This window comes from Corticium candelabrum, chromosome 6, assembly GCF_963422355.1.
Source record: "Corticium candelabrum chromosome 6, ooCorCand1.1, whole genome shotgun sequence".
Taxonomy (NCBI): Eukaryota; Metazoa; Porifera; class Homoscleromorpha; order Homosclerophorida; family Plakinidae; genus Corticium; species Corticium candelabrum.
In genome coordinates, this window is record NC_085090.1 from 6484879 (window position 1) to 6506341 (window position 21463).

Genomic DNA, 21463 nt, shown 5'->3' on the forward strand with positions numbered 1-21463 from the left:
AACAATTATATGCAAGAATTTCAGTTTGTCTAAATTCTTAGTCTATATATTCCAAAATCGGTTGTCTAAGTATTTTTCCTAATAAAATTTAATGGCAGAAACATATTTAAAAAGTGTCGTGCTCAACCAGATCAGTCTGGTTTGTAAAGTCTATTACAAGTACCGGAAGCAAACCCTGCTTCAGAAGTACTTAGACCATCACGGCTGTCTAGAAAGAAGACACAACTTTACGAAGGATCCGAGTAGATCCCAGAAGCACTGTTTTATGTAAGTGCTGCAGGTTGTGATGACCTGGAATAATGTCCAGCCACCGTGCAATACCTGCGTGCACTATGCCCAAAGCTCCCAAGACCACCAGAACCACCAGTGTTCGACAATACCACATGCGGCTTATCTCCACTCGCAAGTCGCTGTACTTCGCCAACTTCTCGGCATATTTCTTGCCAATGTTGTCATCAGCAGAACAGCTGATATCAATAAGAAGACAACTGTTTGTCTTCTTATTTCTGAGACAGATGTCTGGACGATTGGCTTTGATCTTCCTGGCAGTGGGGATGATGGTATCCTACATCATAGTAATGTCATCCGTCTCCACAAGCCTATCAGGATGATGCCGGTACCATCTGCTCTCCACTGGAACCCCAAAATGGTGACAAACATCCCAGTGAATGATGGAGGCCACCTGATAGTGCCAATCAGTGTAGTCCATCGGTGCCAAAGCACTACAGCCTGCCACAATGTGGTCGACTGTTTTCAGGCCTACACTGCACATGCGGCAAGTAGGACTGACATCACAATGTAGAATCTTACACTCAGTACCGAGTCCAAAGAGCTTGGTCTTGAGCAGCAACAACCAGTCCCTCGGTTGCAGCAGGAAGATTCGCTGCCTTTAGCCATCCGTAGGTCTCTTTCATGTCCACAGGCGGTTGCTCAGTGAGACGGCGATACTGCCCATGCATAGGCTTTAAATATAATTATTGATACAATTAAACATAAATTCTTAATTGTACCCAAAAAAATTTGGGTCTTCTTTAATTATTAGGCAGGTACTGCATGTTTATGACAGGCAACCTAACATTTTCCCTGGCAACCAACCAACACATGGGCACATGGTAGCCCAAGGACAGCTAACAGGTGTAGCGATTTTTGACAAACACTGCATTGAACAAGTTGTGTTAGCATGTTGAGCCAAAAAACTACTGCAACACTGTAGAAGATAAGTTGTGTGCATTTTGATCATTACCATCATCATGCATCATAATTGTATGTAGATGACGAGGATGATGATGAAAACAACTTGCCATACTTGGAGGTATATATTTTTAGATTTCAGACACAGTCACCTTGTGATGGGTCTCAACAACTTGATTTTGCTCTCTAAGACCATGGGAAAGATACCCATAAACAAATGGATTAATATCCATTAATTGCTTGATATTCTAGGACCTTGCAATTATTAACTGCAGTCACTGATTCTGTCATGCATGCCATATCCTATATCAGTATGTGTAGCCACTTTTTTAGGTCACTAGGTTTAGCAGCACTACACGAAATTTTTGTTTTCATTTTTGTCAGGTAGGAGAAAAACTACCCACTGTCCTAATACACACGTATTCCCACATGCTACAGAACACTGAACCGCGCTACTGCTGGCAGACAGTGATTCGCTGAAGTATGCAAGTATGTCCCTAAAATTCTGCTTAGGGACATACTTACCAGTATCTGTAACCGTGCTCCAATAGATCGCTACTATAGCATTCAGTGTACTCGTTGTGTCTAGAGCTATAACTTTACAACAGGTGGCCAGACTTCAGGATTTGTTTATTTGATCAATTTAGAGATAACAATCCCATCTTTAGCTGAGGCTGTTGTGGATACACAATACATTGATGGTGCATGCAGTAGTAGTAAGGAGAACAATTTCTTCCATGGCGTCAGATCCTAAAGTACTGATTGAGTAACTCTCATGACATCATATGACACAACTGCTGTTTACTGTTAGGGCAAATTTGCTTGTAACACTTGATAGTTACCAGTTGAATTTACCACAAATGAGTCACGTGACTTTGCAGTATAGTGACTAAAATTTATGTTTAGTACAGTCCACAAATCACACAACACTAGACAATGTCATCAATACATACAATACGACAATGGTAACACAAATTGTAGATCACTACAAATTTCTGTTCGTTACTCATGAAGATGAACTACCTATTACCATGCTGCAACTATCTACACCTGATACGGATAATGGATACATAATGGATACCGATAATAAGACTGCTTATTTTTGTGTTGTGATACCGATAATTTACTGCTTACTGTTGTGCAAGTGCTAAACATCCAACTCTGACTGATGATAACGAGGTGTTTCATTCTCCTCCACTGCAGTCACATCGACAACCACTTCACCACCTCGTCCTAGCTTGTCCAGAAGCTCTAATCCTTCACCACCAGCCAGCTCATTCTCACAATTTGCTCTTTCTCTCTCAGCCTGTTCTTCGATTTCCATGATTTCGGCTGAACGTGCCTGAGACCAGTTTGAGTAAGGATCCGGTGGGACAGGTTCATCACCAGCATTAGGATCAAAGTAATTCATTAACTCGGTGAGAAATTCTTCAATATCTCGGACCAGACTTGTGAATGTAGGACGTTCCTCGGCGTTCATTATCCAGCAACACTTCATAATTTCGTATCTGCAAAGCAACAAATTAGCTTACAAATGATCTGACTATTGCAACTACACGGCTCACATTTCAAACGGACACTCATCAGGTTTGTGGAGACGATCTCCTCGTTTAAGGTAGGGAATAACATCTTGATTGGAGACACCAGGATAGGGAACTTGAGCCAAAGTCATGACTTCCCACATTGTAACACCAAATGCCCACTAGACAGATAAGAGTAACAACTTGTATGTTATCACAACACTGCAGACTACCTGACCAATTAGTAAATAGTATAAACAATTCAAACACAGGCACTTTACTGCCACCACTAAAATGATTTCACTCTGAGAGTTTTCACAGGTCATTTAAACACTTCTACAATTTCAAGACCACAATATCCAGGCAGTTCATGAAGGTATTATGTAGCCTGTAATCCTAAGTACTCTTGCACACACAAACAACACTGTGCATTCAAAGGCAGCCACATGCACACAACTTACACAGAGACACGTTGTTAAAGTGTGCCAATGTTTCTGAATATGTTGTATATAGATGTCAGGTGCATGCTAAGGAGGTGATTATTGACCATTATATCATTTCAATTAATTTTTGCAATCCTTAATTTAAGCTCTTTTATGCCCATAGAATGACTAAAACATAGTCAGAAATATTAATCCTCATACTTGAGACGAGATGGATTTAAGTAATGCATATAGTCTGAGTGTGCTCAGTAGGCAACTTTTTTCAATGAACTCTAGCACCATAATAGAACACGTACCAAAGCAGATTACCAGTGGACACTTACCACGTCAGACTTTTCTGTGAAGAAGAAATCAATGAGACTTTCAGGTGCCATCCATTTCACTGGCAGCTGGCCTCCATGTCCCATCCTATAATAGTCCTTGCCCTCAGACATTGCACGAGAAAGACCAAAGTCGGCCACTTTTATTTCCAAATCATTGTTCACCCTGTATTAGTAATTCAATGAAATTAGGACAGAAACTGACTACGTACACCTACAGCCTTACATGCAGTTTCTAGCGGCAAGATCACGATGAATGATGCCCTGCTTGCTGAGATATTCCATTCCCATACCAATCTGATGACAAAACTTTGCTAGTTGAGCAAGATTGATTGGACTTTTCTAAACATAGAAACAGTTAGCAGAAGAGCTGTGAGAATCAACATTTCACGAACCAGTGCTTCCTCCGGAGAAAGCTTTCCTGGTCTGCTTTTTCTCAGGTAGTTTTTGAGATCTCCTCTCTCCATAAATGGCAGTACGATCAACGGTGCAGTCATTCGTACATTTGCGCTGTTGTCGTTTAGCCAACAGATCCCAACCAGTTCCATTACATTGGGATGGTTGAATGCCTTCATCTGCAGTCCTTCCCGTATAAAATCAGTCACCTCCTTTTGACTAGTCACATCTAAAATCATATTGTATAATATTGTTTATTAGCACTGTTAATGCAAATTGCCAGTCTCCTACCCTGCACCGATTTGACTGCGACTTCGTTGTCTGTATCAAGCATACCCTTGAAAACCTCTCCAAAATTGCCTAGACAGCAAGCAGACATTAAAATTTAGTACCATAAAGTTTGCTAGAACGTAGAGTACCTTTTCCAATTGCAACTTTGATGTCTATCCTTCCAGGATCAATCAGCACTTCGCCCATCTCTTTTAGGACATCGTCGTCAAGCTTGAAGCTTGATCCTTCAGCTTTGGCAGAGAGGTGAGGAAATCCATCAAATAGATAGAGATGATTTTGCAAAGACTGACTACGAATTCCTTAGGACAAAACGTCATCATTTGTACGTACACATTAAGCATAAATACGAAACACTTGGATTATGACACATAACTGTTTACTAAGCCATAATGTCACATACTGAAATGTGTGTGTGGCTATCTGTGTAAACATGCATGGAGATAATGTGTTAGGACAACAGAATGGAACACTGATTACTTACTTAGCAGCTCCATAGAATAACGGTATTCTTGGATTTCTCTCCTCTTTTCACGAATGCTTTTGACAGTTTGAAGAGCACTCACAAGGAGACCAACAAATGCAGGAAACAGCGCAAGGAAAATGAACCACCGTCCATGATTAAGACACTGTGATGTACTATCAACGTGCACAACAAACACCAACCCAGTCATGTACAGGATGCTGGCTGCAACTGCAATCGATGTCCTGATAATGTTAAAAACAGTCAAATGATGCTCATCTTCTTCATCCTTTTTCACACACAAGTCGACAATGAGGAGAGCAATGAATGCAATCAGAAGAATGGCACCAAACCAGTACGAACCAGCCACTACTGATTTGCCTCGTTCTTGGTAACAATGTTCAATTGCCGTACTGTTGTCATCAAACTTCTCTACTTTGTCAAAGTGAGCCACAGCCGCCACAATGAGCTGAATCATGACCAAAGCAAGGAAGCCACATATTTTAAGGCACAGTTGTCCAAGACGATTCTCAAACCTTCGACAGGCAACGTAAATCAGTAAGACAGTGAAGCAAACGCCATTCACCAAATTCACCAAGAAGTCATCTCCACGATTATCACAATCGAAAGACTCATTGCCGAATATGATCCAGAAGCAAATGCAGATCGAAAACAGAGTGAGACCCAGCAGAATACTGTATCCTGGTGATCTAAGAACACGTTTCACACTCACTTTTATATTGCCGTCATTTGTTACTGTTTCATCATTGTCACTCTTTATTCGTACACAACTGTCATTCCATATGTACACGAGACATACGACGATAAGCAGAAGAAGGATGACAACAACAAGACCGACCATACCGTGCAGTTTGTCAGGATTACAGTCGTCCATAAACTCCGTTGTTGGTTTCATCGTCAGCGTTGTTGGTACTGATGTGGTTGGTACTGCTGTTGTTGGCACTGTTGTTGTTGGTACTGCTGTTGTTGGGCATGTTTGAAACTTAGGAAGCAGTTGCTGTTGTATTGGTGTCATTGTGGACATGACAGTGCTGTTACCAAGAGAGCCATTAGTGTTGCTACCAAAGTCAGTCATATTACCAACACTGTCGGAGATATTGACTGTAGGAGTACTAACGACAGTGGGAATCTCCGAACTGACAGTGCTGTTTACAGAGGCATTCTTGTTGTTATCCACATTTGTGTTGTTATCCACATTGTTGACTGTAGGAGTAGTGGGAAATTCAGAATTATTAACAAAAACATAGAGGTGACCACTGTTGCTTTCTATCCCATTGCTATCAATTGTCCATATCCCATACTCTTTCCCACCTAGAACGTAAGTAAACTCCGTTGTTCCATTTGATGTATCATTGAACCCAAGTCCCAGCATTGTTTCATTTGATGTATGCTCTGAGACGTTCATATCTCTAGAATACACTCCATCTGCTCCAGTATCAATTTCTGTTTCGATCACCATCTCTAATTCAAGAATCCTGTATTGCCATTGCAAAGGTTGTTGCCAATCCAATGAGTCCTTTGGGTGTCCTGTTCTTCCAAACACTAACGTATTTCCAGTCTCCTTGTTCTCAATTGTCCTATTGGCATTGTCGGGTATAAAACCGTCAGCTAAATTGAACGTTCCAGGTGGTTCTTTGTAGTTAGCATAGTGAACCTCTACGAATTCTCTGATCAGAGAAACTCCCACCATGACAAGTGCAGCTTTGTAGTTTCTCAAAATTGGTCTAATAATTGCAGGCAATGATTCATTAGCATTGCATTGATCAGAACAATTGTAATAACTCTGCCAATATCGCTGCAACCACGTGTTCCGATTCCACTCATATGAATTGAGACGAACGGATGCCATGTGTTCTTGAATTACTTCAGTCCCATTAATATCGTTCCTGAGAGCATAGACTTTGTGGCCATTTTCCACCAATTGTACGATGAGTTCAAACAAGGTATCTGCTTGTCTTGGGTCACCCCAGAAATCTCCAAACAGAAACGAATATGTGCGATTGACATGTGACAAAACGGATTCACTAAAGATTTGAAGAGTGGTAACAGCAAACTCAATAGACGAGAGATAGACAATGTGTGTTGACTGCTCCAAATCATCGTAGAATTTACGGTGTTTTGAATAAGTATTAGCCGTATGTTGTTCATATGCTTCACCAATGGTTTGAATAGCCAATTGTGTATAGTCTTTTGGCATATCTGCTGTTGTTTCAGGGGGTTGCTGCCGTCGATAGGCAACCTGTAAGAAACAGAAATCAGTTTTATCTGGCAGAGTAACGTCAAGCTACGGTAGCATTTCCATGATATCATGTGAGAACAACTTTGTACAAACGGGTACAAATCAGGTACACAGCATTTTGTACAGAATAATCTCAAATCCTGATATGACTAACAACAGTTGCTGACGTTATGATAATTCAGGAAGTCACTACTTTTATTCGTTTTCAGTGAGCTAAAATTCTTATCCTCATTTACATGTAACATTTACCTCATTTGCCTGAAGCTTGTTTTAATTAGATCAGTCAGTTGGAAAAGCAGACAAAAGTCAACAATTTTAGGTGTCCTGTCTCTGTAACTAATGCATGAACTAGCCACTGGCAACTAATAATTTGTAGTTGGTTGTCATTAAAATAGTCACCACTTAGAGGGGCTATTCTGAACCCTTGCTTGACATCAGCCACACACACACACACACACACACACACACACACACACACACACACACACACACACACCAGTTTTAGATCTGACCTACTGGATGACCCATGAATTATGCAAATTTGCATGCACCTTGCAATTGCACAACATTATACTTACCACCATGGTAGCTACTCTAATAGTAAGCTTCCTAATTAATGTTTAGACCATCTACACTTGCCACCATCCCAAGCTTCCTAATGTTGGAAAGAGGCCAGTGCACAAAGGAACCAAAATATAACTAACCCATTCAAAGCTAATCAGACATTGACTGGAAAATGCTTTATCTTTCATTCTTTTCAAAATAGGGATACCTCTGATTCCTAATTTCTTGACTGGAGGCCCGTCTCTCGCTGACTGTCACCCTGGTCTGGTTGTAACTGGATTCTCTCCATACCCAATGGGACGGTTGGAAAGAAGTATTAATACAAATAAAGTAGAGAGGTCTCCTAACCATCTTTTGGCTCCCCATGAAAATCAATCAAAAGTCTCCAAAGACACTCTAATGTGGACACACTGATTGCATCCATACACTTTACATTAGATGCCTTGTTTCAAATTAATCACCTAGCCACCTACATTGAAATGGCAGTCCAGGTCTTTGTCGTCGATCTGTTGCTTGAACAGCAGGGTAGACTCTCCACCACAGTAATCTCCACTGGTGACAAGAGTAACATCACCCCAACCTTCCTGTGCCAGAAAATCAACAGCTACCAACGCTTGAAGCTCACAGGTTTGCTGCAGCATAAGAAATTGATTTTGATATGGAAGAAAAACGTCAAATTTCACTGTAGAACTGTGGAGAAACGGACTGTCAAGTAGTGACAAAAAGCCTGTTTGAATGAGCAAATCCGTGCTATGATCCTCCTCCTCATTCACAACATTGTTTGCCAACTCAACGAATTCCGATTCAGGCATCGACACGCTATGTATTTGATAAAACGGGCATACAATAGAGGCTAAAACTCTTGGCAGTTTTTCACGGGCCAGCCAAGTCATTTGACTTCTAGCACAGTTATCACGAGTCTCGTCATTCCCACAGGTGTCATATAGCCTGTAACTCAGCATCCTGTTCCTGTCCATCGCATTGATCAAATCTGTGGCGTACAGAAGAGCTTCGGCCTGCTCAACAGCGAAGCGGTGCGGTGGAAACTGTGCACTACTAGCGTCACACAGAGTGCACACTTCGGAGTCGGTTTCCTCAGAAATTCTGTCCCACATGGATACAGAGAAGAAGCCACCGACAACGGTAGTGTTAGCCGTAGTGCCATCGACATACATCGCGTAGTCTGTTGGATTCGGACAGTTGTTTGCTAGAGTTATCGGTAAACATTGGTCTGATAGTGAAGAAACGCAGCAAGCTTGAAGTGCTAGCAGCACAACAACGGCAGCGGCACGAAGCAATGTGGACCAGGAACAACCAGAGACGCACATGGCGGTCGATCTTGGGAGAGAAATCCTACTTGTGGTAAAATACCATTGTGCTTTGATATGTACCGTTTCCTCGTTTGAAACCGTAAGTTACACGTCCTTGCATGGTGACATCAACTTTCGCTACGTAAATGGTACACTAAATGAAGAAGCACTTCAGTGTCCTCGGCGTACCATAGCTTTGCTACGTTGCCTAGTAGCCACGCAGTGTGGATTGCAGTCCCGGATGCTTTCCAACCTTAATGCTTGCAGTCCCGGATGCGATGCCATCATTCGTGATTTGCAATCCACACTGCTTCTTGGGCGAGGCTAGTTGCTTAGCAGCTCGGTCGTCTGCGTACGTCACGTGGCGTATCCTAGGGGTACGACTCATAGGATAACGTAATCGTAGTGTGCACTCTAGTCTAGAGTAAGTACTCGGACAGTATTCTACTCAGTGTGTGTGTGTGTGTGTGTGTGTGTGTGTGTGTGTGTGTGTGTGTGTGTGCGCGCGCTAGCTCAGTTGGTTAGAGAGTCATCTTATGGAGTGTGTACATCCGGGACCTTGAAGGGTTGCAAGTTCAAGTCAGTGATGGCGAGCTATGGCATAATTTCCTTAATTAAGCAAGGAACTAACACACATTTGTTTCGCTCGACTCAGGAGTATAAATGAGTACCTGGTCATTGACTTGGGTCCTAAGCGGCCATCAGCTGTGACGTGACTTCAGCCGCTTGGGTCCTGGTGAGACTTCGGGTGCTCACACCACAGTTGGCTTCACAAGTCGATGCTCCTGCGAGTGCCTGGCCCGGCTCCAGGAGTTTGCTAGCGCAGGCCCAGAGTTCCCCGAGTAGCGCACAGGGCCCAGCTTAATTAACAGCTGGGGCGTAACCTCTCGCTTTTTTTAGGTGTGTGTGTGTGTGGTTATTGTTGTCTTGCTGTTGGATTGCTAGTTGACTTGGTCCTAGCATTGTGTTCGTTGACATTGTCTCGGTCTGTACACGTTCTAGAGTAGCATTGTTCATGTCTTAATTATTATATCGGCCATTTGCCATAATTACAACCGTGTGCGTCGACATAAATTTTGCAGTCCGTACACGCGTTACATACCTACTACTCTAGTAGTGTTTCATACGTCGGTACAAAGAGTTTGCCATGTCACGTGGTGGGCACACGTACGATTGTTTGTACGCTGATACTCTCCGGTACAGTACCGCTGTCACGGGAATCGCGTACATGTACATGTGCTAATACACCAGTGCTAACAACGAAAGCATGCGCCTCTCGGGGTGATATCATGCTGCATGATCTGGTAATTGCTGCAATGATGTAAGCAACGGTAAAACATAATTAAAGTTAGCGATTGTACTAGACAGTGCTGTTGTACAGCAATCTGATTCCGCTATTTCAATTGCATGTTGACGGAAGTTCTCAGAGAGTCACTGAAACAATCAACGCACACGCTAGCTGAAATGCCAAGGGCGGCGGAAACTCCTTGAGATTGGGGGGATTTTGTAACAGATTGCCGCCATTTTGTTATTAACTGAATATGATTGGTTGTCACTGATTAATTAATCTGTGACAGAAGTATAACCAGAGCAGCATGCACACAAATGATCACAACAATGTGTATCAAGCTAGTCAACTGCAACACCATTCAGTATTATTTCTACTTGCAAGCAACAAAACTTCCAAAGTATTTTCTTCGATCATCGTTCGCTAAATCGAAGTCCCATTATATAGCGTGATAGCGTCCAATATTGGAGGGTGGCGCCCTCCATTTCCGATATTGGAGGGCTGCTGCTGTAGCTCCTGCTCCCAGTTCCGCCGCCTCTGATTTATAACAATGTGATTTTGAAACAGATGTTGCATCCACCAATGTGTGTTTGCCAGAGACGTACTCTGGCATGCCTGTAGCACAGACTGCACGTTGTGTCTACTAAACTTTAGGGCTCTTTTCGCACGTGCATGCGCGTAATCTACAAATGCGCGTAATCTACAAATGCGCATGCACTATATATAGAGATTCTCTATATATAGTGCATGCGCATTTGTATAACCTACATGATTTAATTATTACAGCATGGATAGAGCCTCGCCATGATCAGACGATGAACCCTTATACTTAGACATTTCATTGCATCTCTATACTTGCATTACGCACATCCACCGTAGCGAAGGCGGCATCCTTCTACGCAATGGACAACGAGAACCACCTCAAGCTCTACGTTACGTTTATATCCCTTTTCTAGCCGGTTGCCCGTACTCTGCTAACGCCAGCTGCCCGAAGACGCCCCAGACTGCCCAGGTGAACAGAAAGGAGCTCGAGATATTGCCGGATCTGCTAGTGTGATCGGTGGTGTTTTCTCCATCTCATCATGGCGTAGCAAGAGTTGCTCTCTGTGTTCTGACGACCCAATCGTGCACCGTGCTAGCGTCGAGTTAGCCGAAGCTCTAGTACTCGCCACAGAGATTCTAAACAATGCGACAGAAGAGGAAGACGTGGCTTTTGGGTATAGCATCGACGACGCCTCCTGCGGGAATCATCGAACTGCCGAGTGCATACAGAGTCTGACTCCGACTAGATCTACTCTGGCGACTTTTGTCGGTCCTTACTACGCGAACGAGACGGAGCAGAGCATTCTCTACAAGCATCTCAACGGATTTCCTCTTCATGATGACAAGGGAATTTTTCTCTTCCCTATGTGCCTTTCTCGTACCTAACAGGCGTACAGTAATTTCTGGTAAGTCTCAGATTGTGATGTTTCATCAGACTTGCGAGTTGCAAACGCTCGCAGCTGTTGACTTCCTTCTACAGGAACGCTGGTGGAATGTCACCGTTTTGGGGAGCGGTGACGCATGCGTTTATGGCTTCTTTACGTCTCTTCAAGTAAGAACTGCTGCGCAGGAATATCTTTTGCCATTTTTAAGTGAGTCTATGTATTTGTAAGAGAGAATGCGTGCAGTAGACAAAGTGTACATGCAGTAGATGCTAGTGGAGTTGTGTGTGTGTGTGTGTGTGTGTGTGTGTGTGTGTGTGTGTGTGTGTGTGTGTGTGTGTGTGTGTCTGTGTGTGTCTGTGTCTGTGTCTGTCTGTGTCTGTCTGTGTCTGTGTCTGTGTCTGTGTGTGTGTGTGTGTGTGTGTGTGTGTGTGTGTGTGTGTGTGTGTGCGCGCGCGCGCACATGCGTAGGACTGTTCGACGAGCCGACGCTCACATCAACACATTCGAGGGCTTTCCAGAACTGACCGATGAACGAGATTACATGTTTTTATTAGAAGCCAAAGCGATCGAAGGCGTCATTGTCGAGCCGCAGAGAATCGAACTCATGGAAACGTCGGATGCGGTGAGACACACAGAGTGTCTATCAAAACGCGATCAGATGTATGTGATGTTGTGTCGCTGTGTAGGTAACTTTGGCAAGGTTTACAAGGGCATTCTAGACGGTAACCACACTGACCGTCAAGTCGGTTCTAGGTGAGAGCAGCTTGACGTTGCATGAAGTCTGAATTGTCATACTTCATTTCTGCGAGTACGTGTACCCCATACTCAAATAGTAGCCCATGTTCTGAGGTGATTGAAAAATAGTAGCCCGTGCTCGAACAGTAACCCTTGCGTCACTAAAAGCAGCAACGTGCTGAACGAATGTCAACACACTGCCATATGCGCAACGCAGTGTTGGAGCTCCAAGGCAAGGCACTTGGTCACCGAAGTCGTTCTGTGAAGAGGTGTTTGCAGTTCCGAAAACTTACACGGAACTGCGCATACTTTGACTCAATGGGACACTCCCACGCATACTGGGTATGTGTAGGTATGAATGGTAAAGCATGTAAACTATGTATGACAGTCGCTGTCTGCATCTCAGGACAAGAGTGATCAGACTTACTTTTGCTTGGCCAGTAAGAGTCAATTGTTCTTCGCTTTGACATGCTGACAGCTACATGCAGTGCCGTAGCACACATAGCTGCCAACCGTCCCAGGATTCCCCATCACCCGTCGGGACACAAAATGTCTCGGGATTTCCTTGAACAGATTGACGAATACAACCGAGGGAGTCGATAGCGAAGTGGAAGTCATACACACATGTTCCATCCTGATTCTAATGATCTTTCGAGTTATTGTACCGTCTGTGGCCTAGTGGCTTCCGTTTGTCTACAACACGTGACATGCAATTACAGTAAGCGCGAATAACAACTTACCATACTTGGAGGTATATATCTTTAGCTTTCAGACACAGTTGCCTTGTGATGGGTCTCAACAACTTGATTTTGCTCTCTAAGACCGTGGGAAAGATACCCATAGACAAATGGGTTAATATCAATTAATTGCTTGATATTCTAAGGACCTTGGAATTATTAACTGCAGTCACTGATTCTGTCATGCATGCCATATCCTATATCAGTATGTGTAGCCACTTTTTAGGTCACTAGGTTTAGCAACACTACACGAATTTTTTTGTTCTTATTTTTATCGGGTAGGAGAAAACCTTGTAACTACTCACTGTACTAATACACACGTATTCCCACATGCTACAGAACACTGAACCACGCTACTGCTGCTGGACAGTGATTTACTGAAGTATGTGATGTCAACCCTCTTGTCAGTGATCCTGTAATCTGACGTTGACATTAACTAGTGGTATATATTCTAGCTGCCAAAATTCTACTTAGGGACATACTTACCAGTATCTGTAACTATGCTCCAATAGATCGCTACTATAGCATTCAGTGTACTCATTGTGTCTAGAGCTATAACTTTACCACAGGTGGTCAGACTTCAGGATTTGTCTATTTGATCAATTTAGAAGGCAGGAGATAACCGTCCCATCTCTAGCTGAGGCTGTATGTAAATACACAATACGTTGATGGTGCATGCAGTAGTAGTGAGAACAATTTCTTCCATGGCGTCAGATCCTAGAGTACTGATTGAGTAACTCTCATGACTTCATGTGACACAAATGCTGTTTACTGTTAGGGCAAATTTGCTTGTAACACTTGATGGTTACCAGTTGAATTTTCTACTCTTGAGTCACGTAACTTTGCGGTGTAGTGACTAAAATTTACGTTTAGTACATTCCACAAATCACAACACTAGACGATGTCATCAATACATACTATATGACAATGTTAACACAAATTGTAGATCACTACAAATTTCTGTTCGCTACTCATGAAGATGAACTACCTATTACCATGCTGCAACTATCTACACCTGAGACCGATAATAAGACTGCTTATTTTTGTGTTGTGATACCGATAATGCACTGCTTACCGTTGTGCAAGTGCTAAACATCCAACTCTGACTGATGATAACGAGATGCTTCTTCATTCTCCAATGCTGACTGGTGATAACGAGGAGTTTCCTCATTCTCCAACTCTGACTGATGATAACGAGGTGTTTCATTCTCCTCCACTGCAGTCATATTGACAACCACTTCACCACCTCGTCCTAGCTTGTCCAGAAGCTCTAATCCTTCACCACCACCATCCAGCTCATTCTCACAATTTGCTCTTTCTCTCTCAGCCTGTTCTTCGATCTCCATGATTTCGGCCGAACGTGCCTGAGACCAGTTTGAGTAAGGATCCGGTGGGACAGGTTCATCAGCAGCATTAGGATCAAAGTAATTCATTAACTCAGTGAGGAATTCTTCAATATCTCGGACCAGACTTGTGAATGTAGGACGTTCCTCGGCGTTGATTATCCAGCAACGCTTCATAATTTCGTATCTGCAAAGCAACAAATTGGCTTACGAATGACCTGAATATTGCAACTACACGGCTCACATTTCCAATGGACACTCATCAGGTTTGTGGAGACGATTCCCTCGTTTAAGGTAGGGAATAACATCTTGATTGGAGACACCAGGATAGGGAACTTGAGCCAAAGTCATGACTTCCCACATTGTAACACCAAACGCCCACTAGACAGATAAGAGTAACAACTTGAATGTTATCAGACACTGCAGACTACCTGACCAATTAGTAAATAGTATAAACAATTCAAACACAGGCACTTTACTGCCACCACTAAACACTCTGAGAGTTTCACAGGTCATTCAAACACTTCGATAATTTCAAGGCCACAATATCCAAGCAGTTAATGAAGGTATTATGTAGCCTGTAATTGTAACAACTCTTGCACACACAAACAACACTGTGCATTCAAAGGCAGCCACATGCACACAACTTACACAGAGACACATTGTTAACGTGTACCAACGTTTCTGAATATGTTGTATATAGATGTCAGGTGCATGCTAGGGAGGTGATTATTGACCATTATATCTTTCAATTGATTTTTGCAATCCTTAATTTAAGCTTTTTTATGCCCATAGAATGACTAAAACATAGTCAAAAATATTAATCCTCGTGCTTGAGATGGATTTAAGTAATGTATAGTCCGAGTGTTCTCATTAGGCAACTCTGAATAAACTCTAGCACCATAATAGAACATGCACCAAAGCAGATTACCAGTGGACACTTACCACGTCAGATTTTTCTGTGAAGAAGAAATCGATGAGACTTTCAGGTGCCATCCATTTCACTGGCAGCTGGCCTCCATGTCCCATCCGATAATAGTCCTTGCCCTCAGACATTGCACGAGAAAGACCAAAGTCGGCCACTTTTATTTCCAAATCATTGTTCACCCTGTATTAGTAATTCAATGAAATTAGGACAGAAACCAACTATGTACACCTACAGCCTTACATGCAGTTTCTGGCGGCAAGATCACGATGAATGATGCCCTGCTTGCTGAGATATTCCATTCCCATACCAATCTGATGACAAAACTTTGCTAGTTGAGCAAGATTGATTGGACTTTTCTAAACATAGAAACAGTTAACAGATGAGCTGTGAGAATCAACATTTCACGAACCAGTGCTTCCTCCGGAGAAAGCTTTCCTGGTCTGCTTTTTCTCAGGTAGTTTTTGAGATCTCCTCTCTCCATAAATGGCAGTACGATCAACGGTGCAGTCATTCGTACCTTTGCGCTGTCGTCGTTTAGCCAACAAATCCCAACCAGTTCCATTACATTAGGATGATTGAATGCCTTCATCTGCAGTCCTTCCCGTATAAAATCAGTCACCTCCTTTTGACTAGTTACATCTAAAATCATATTGTATAATATTGTTTATTAGCACTGTTAATGCAAATTGCCAGTCTCCTACCCTGCACCGATTTTACTGCGACTTCGTTGTCTGTATCAAGCATACCCTTGAAAACCTCTCCAAAATTGCCTAGACAGCAAACAGACATTAAAATTTAGTACCATAAAGTTTGCTAGAACGTAGAGTACCTTTTCCAATTGCAACTTTGATGTCTATCCTTCCAGGATCAATCAGCACTTCGCCCATCTCTCTTAGGACATCGTCGTCAAGCTTGAAGCTTGATCCTTCAGCTTTGGCAGAGAGGTGAGGAAATCCATCAAATAGATAGAGATGCTTTTGCGAATACTGACTACGAATTCCTTAGGACAAAACGTCATCATTTGTACGTACACATTAAGCATAAATACGAAACACTTGGATTACGACACACAACTTGTTACTAAGCCATAATGTCACATACTGAAATGTGTGTGCGGCTATCTGTGTAAACATGCATGGAGATAATGTGTTAGGACAACAGAATGGAACACTGATTACTTACTTAGCAGCTCCATAGAATAATGGTATTCTTGGATTTCTCTCCTCTTTTCACGAATGCTTTTGACAGTTTGAAGAGCACTCACAAGGAGACCAACAAATGCAGGAAACAGCGCAAGGAAAATGAACCACCGTCCATGATTAAGACACTGTGATGTACTATCAACGTGCACAACAAACACCAACCCAATCATGTACAGGATGCTGGCTGCAACTGCAATCGACGTCCTGGTAATGTTAAAAACAGTCAAATGATGCTCATCTTCATCCTTTTTCACACACAAGTCGACAATGAGGAGAGCAATGAATGCAATCATAAGAATGGCACCAAACCAGTACGAACCAGCCACTACCGATTTGCCTCGTTCTTGGTAACAATGTTCAATTGCCGTACTGTTGTCATCAAACTTCTCTACTTTGTCAAAGTGAGCCACAGCCGCCACAATGAGCTGAATCATGACCAAAGCAAGGAAGCCAAATATTTTAAGGCACAGTTGTCCAAGACGATTCTCAAACCTTCGACAGGCAACGTAAATCAGTAAGACAGTGAAGCAAACGCCATTCGCCAAATTCACCAAGAAGTCGTCTCCACGATTATCACAATCAAAAGACTCATCGCCGAATATGATCCAGAAGCAAATGCAGATCGAAAACAGAGTGAGACCCAGCAGAATACTGTATCCTGGTGATCTAAGAACACGTTTCACACTCACTTTTATATTGCTGTCATTTCTTACTGTTTCATCATTGTCACTCTTTATTCGTACACAACTGTCATTCCATATGTACACGAGACATACGACGATAAGCAGAAGAAGGATGACAACAACAAGACCGACCATACCGTGCAGTTTGTCAGGATTACAGTCGTCCATAAACTCCGTTGTTGGTTTCATCGTCAGCGTTGTTGGTACTGATGTGGTTGGTACTGATGTGGTTGGCACTGTTGTGGTTGGCAGTGTTGTTGTTGGTACTGCTGTTGTTGGGCATGTTTGAAACTTAGGAAGGGGTTGCTGTTGTATTGGTGTCATTGTGGACATGACAGTGCTGTTAACAAGAGAGCCATTAGTGTTGCTGCCATTAGTGTTGCTACCAACGTCAGTCATATTACCAACACTGTCGGAGATATTGACAGTCAGAGTACCAACAACAGTGGGAATCTCTGAACTGACAGTGCTGTTTATAGAGGCATTCGTGTTGTTATCCACATTTGTGTTATTATCCACACTGTTGACTGTAGGAGTAGTGGGGATTTCAAAGTTATTAACAAAAACATAGAGGTGACCATTGTTGCTTTCTATCCCATTGCTATCAATTGTCCATATCCCATACTCTTTCCCACCTAAAACGTAAGTAAACTCCGTTGTACCATTTGATGTATCATTTGACCCAAGTCCCAGCATTGTTTCATTTGATGTATTCTCTGAGACGTTCATATCTCTAGAATACACTCCATCTGCTCCAGTATCACTTTCTGTTTCGATCACCATCTCTAATTCAAGAATCCTGTATTGCCATTGCAAAGGTTGTTGCCACGAAAATGGGTGATATGCATGGCGTCCTGTTCTTCCAAACACTAACGTATTTCCGGTCTCCTTGTTCTCAATTGTTTTATTGGCCTTGAAAGGTAAAAAACTGTCACCTAAATCGAACGTTCCAGGTAGTTCTTTGTAGTTCGCATAGTGAATCTCTACGAATTCTCTAATCAGAGAAACTCCAACCATGACAAGAGCAGCTTTGTAGTTTCTCAAAATTGGTCTAATAATCGCAGGCAATGATTCATTAGCATTGCATTGATCAGAACAATTGTAATAACTGTGCCAATATCGCTGCAACCACGTGTTCCGATTCCACTCATATGAATTGAGACGAATGGATGCCATGTGTTCCTGAATTACTTCAGTCCCATTGATATCGTTCCTGAGAGCATAGACTTTGTGGCCATTTCCCACCAATTGTACGATGAGTTCAAACAAGGTATCTGCTTGTCTTGGGTCACCCCAGAAATCTCCAAACAGAAACGAATATGTGCGATTGACATGTGACAAAACGGATTCACTAAAGATTTGAAGAGTGGTAACAGCAAACTCAATAGACGAGAGATAGACAATGTGTGTTGACTGCTCCAAATCATCGTAGAATTTATGGTGTTTTGAATAAGTATTAGCCATATGTTCTTCATATGCTTCACCAATGGTTTGAATAGCCAATTGTGTATAGTCTTTTGGCTTATCTGTTCCTTTTTCAAGGGGTAGCTGCCGTCGATAGGCAACCTGTAAGAAACACAAATCAGCTTTATCTGGTAGAGTAACGTCAAGCTATGGTAGCATTTCCATGATATCATGTGAGAACAACTTTGTACATACCGGTACAAATCAGGTACACAGCCTGAAGCTTGTTTAATTAGATCAGTCAGTTGGAAAATCAGACGAAAGTCAATAAGTTTAGGTGTCTGTCTGCGTAACTAATGCATGAACTGGCCACTGGCAACTAACAATTTGTAGTTGGTTATCATTAAAATAGTCACCACTTAGAGGGTCTATTCTGAACCCTTGCTTGACATCAGCCACACACACACACACACACACACACACACACACACACACACACACACACACACACACACGCACACACACACAAACACACACACACACACACACACACACACCAGTTTTAGATCTGACCTACTGGATGGCCCATGAATTATGCAAATTTGCATGCACCTTCCAATTGTACAACATTATACTTACCACCATTGTAGCTACTCTAATAGTAAGCTTCCTAATTCTAATGTTTAGACCATCTATACTTCCCACCATCCTAAGCTTCCTAATGTTGGAAAGAGGCCAGTGCACAAAGGAACCAAGATATAACTAACCCATTCAAAGCTAATCAGACATTGACTGGAAAATGCTTTATCTTTCATGCTTTTCAAAATAGGGATACCTCTGATTCCTAATTACTTGACTGGAGGCCTGTCTGTCGCTGGCTGTCACCCTGGTCTGGTTGTTACTGGACTCTCTCCATACCCAATTGGACGGTTGGAAAGAAGTATTAATACAAATAAAGTAGAGAGGTCTCCTAACCATCTTTTGGCTCCCATGAAAATCAATCAAAAGCCTCCAAAGACACTCTAATGTGGACACACTGATTGCATCCATACACTTTACATTAGATGCCTTGTTTTGAATTATTCATCTAGCCACCTACATTGAAATGGCAGTGCAGGTCTTTGTCGTCGATCTGTTGCTTGAACAGCAAGGTAGACTCTCCACCACAGAAATCTCCACTGGTGACAAGAGTAACATCACCCCAACCTTCCTGTGCCAGAAAATCAACAGCTACCAACGCTTGAAGCTCACAGGTTTGTTGCAGCATAACAAATTGTCTGTCATATAGACGAACGTTAGTCTGCACTGTAGAACTATAGGAAAACGGATTGTCAAGTAGTGACAAAAAGCCGGTGTGAAGAAACTCTGTGCTATCCTCATTCACAACACTATTTGTCAACTCAACGAATTCCGATTCAGGCATCGACACGCTACGCTTTTGATAAAACGGGCATACAATAGAGGCTAAAACTCTTGGCAGTTTTTCACGGGCCAGCCAAGTCATTTGACTTCTAGCACAGTTATCATGAGTCTCGTCATTCCCACAGGTGTCATATAGCCTGTAACTCAGCATTCTGTTCCTGTCCATCGCATTGATCAAATCTGTGGCGTACAGAAGAGCTTCGGCCTGCTCAACAGCGAAGCGGTGCGGTGGAAACTGTGCACTATTAGCGTCACACAGAGTGCACACGTCGTCGAGGGTCTCCTCAGAAATTCTGTCCCACATGGATACAGAGAAGAAGCCACCGACAACGGTGGTGTTAGCCGTAGTGCCATCGACATACATCGCGTGGTCTGTTGGATCCGGACAGTTGTTTGCTACATTGCTCGGTAAACATTGGTCTGGTCGTGAAGAAACGCAGCAAGCTTGAAGTGCTAGCAGCACAACAACGGCAGCTGCACGAAGCAATGTGGACCAGGAACAACCAGAGACGCACATGGCGGTCGATCTTGGGAGAGAAATCCTACTTGCGGCAAAATACCATTGTGTTTTGATATGCACCGTTGCCTCGTTTGTAACCGTAAGTTACACGTCCTTGCATGGTGACATCAACTTTCGCTACGTAAATGGAACACTAAATGAAGAAGCACTACAGTGTCCTCCGCGTACCATAGCTTTGCTACGTTGCCTCGTAGCCACGCAGTGTGGATTGCAGTCCCGGATGTGGTGTCACCATTCCTGATTTGCAATCCATACTTCTTCTGAGGCGAGGCTAGTTGCCTTGCAGGTCGGTCGCGAGCGTGAAAAAGATACTGACATTTGGTCACGTGTTTGCCTCAAGCAGCGATCACGTGTTACGTCTAGCTGGCCGGTCGGTCGGTCATCTAGGTACGTCACGATAGGGTACGACTCCCTAGGCTAACGTAATCGTAGTGTGCACACTAGTATAAAATAGATACTCGGACAGTATTCTACTCAGTGTGTGTGTGTGTGTGTGTGTGTGTGTGTGTGTGTGTGTGTGTGTGTGTGTGTGTGTGTGTGTGTGTGTGTGTGTGTAGTTGTTGTTGTCTTGCTGTTGTATTGCTAATCGAGCACTGTGTGCGTTGACAGTGTCTTAGTCTGTACGCGTTCTAGAGTAGTATTGTTCATCTCATAATTATGATATCGGCCAGTTGCCCTCTATAATTACAACCGTGTACGTCGACATAACTTTTGCAGTCCGTACACGTGTTACATACCTATTACTCTAGTAGTGGGCGCAAAGGGTGGTGGGGCTGACTCGCTGCTGAGACTTCGGCTCCGGTCTTTGATATTAAAAATTTTGAAAACGCTCTCGAAAAGTGGTGGGGCTCCAGCCCCCTCTAGCCTCTATTACGCGAAGCCGCTGTAGTGTTTCATACGTCGGTACACTGTACAAAGAGTTTTACCATGTCACGTGGTGGGTACACGTACGATTGTTTGTACGCTGATACTCTCCGGTACAGTACCGCTGTCACGGGAAACGCATACGCCCCTCGGTG

The 21463-nt window shown here is 43.0% G+C and overlaps 2 protein-coding genes across 2 annotated transcripts; both read right to left on the reverse strand.

The window, feature by feature from the left end:
* Window positions 1-2003: 2003 nt before the first annotated feature.
* LOC134181028 (uncharacterized) lies at window positions 2004-8258 on the reverse strand. Its single transcript, XM_062648226.1, has 9 exons — window positions 7919-8258; window positions 4643-6881; window positions 4290-4460; window positions 4162-4230; window positions 3870-4099; window positions 3701-3816; window positions 3478-3640; window positions 2757-2893; window positions 2004-2699 (listed from the first exon to the last, which is right to left on the reverse strand). Exons 1-9 carry the CDS (start codon window positions 8255-8257, stop codon window positions 2339-2341), a joined length of 3825 nt encoding a protein of 1274 aa, XP_062504210.1. The 5' UTR covers window position 8258; the 3' UTR covers window positions 2004-2338.
* A 5474-nt stretch (window positions 8259-13732) lies between these two features.
* On the reverse strand, window positions 13733-20598 carry LOC134181372 (uncharacterized). Its single transcript, XM_062648638.1, has 9 exons — window positions 19602-20598; window positions 16396-18664; window positions 16043-16213; window positions 15915-15983; window positions 15623-15852; window positions 15454-15569; window positions 15231-15393; window positions 14530-14666; window positions 13733-14472 (listed from the first exon to the last, which is right to left on the reverse strand). Exons 1-9 carry the CDS (start codon window positions 20439-20441, stop codon window positions 14031-14033), a joined length of 4437 nt encoding a protein of 1478 aa, XP_062504622.1. The 5' UTR covers window positions 20442-20598; the 3' UTR covers window positions 13733-14030.
* Window positions 20599-21463: the final 865 nt, after the last annotated feature.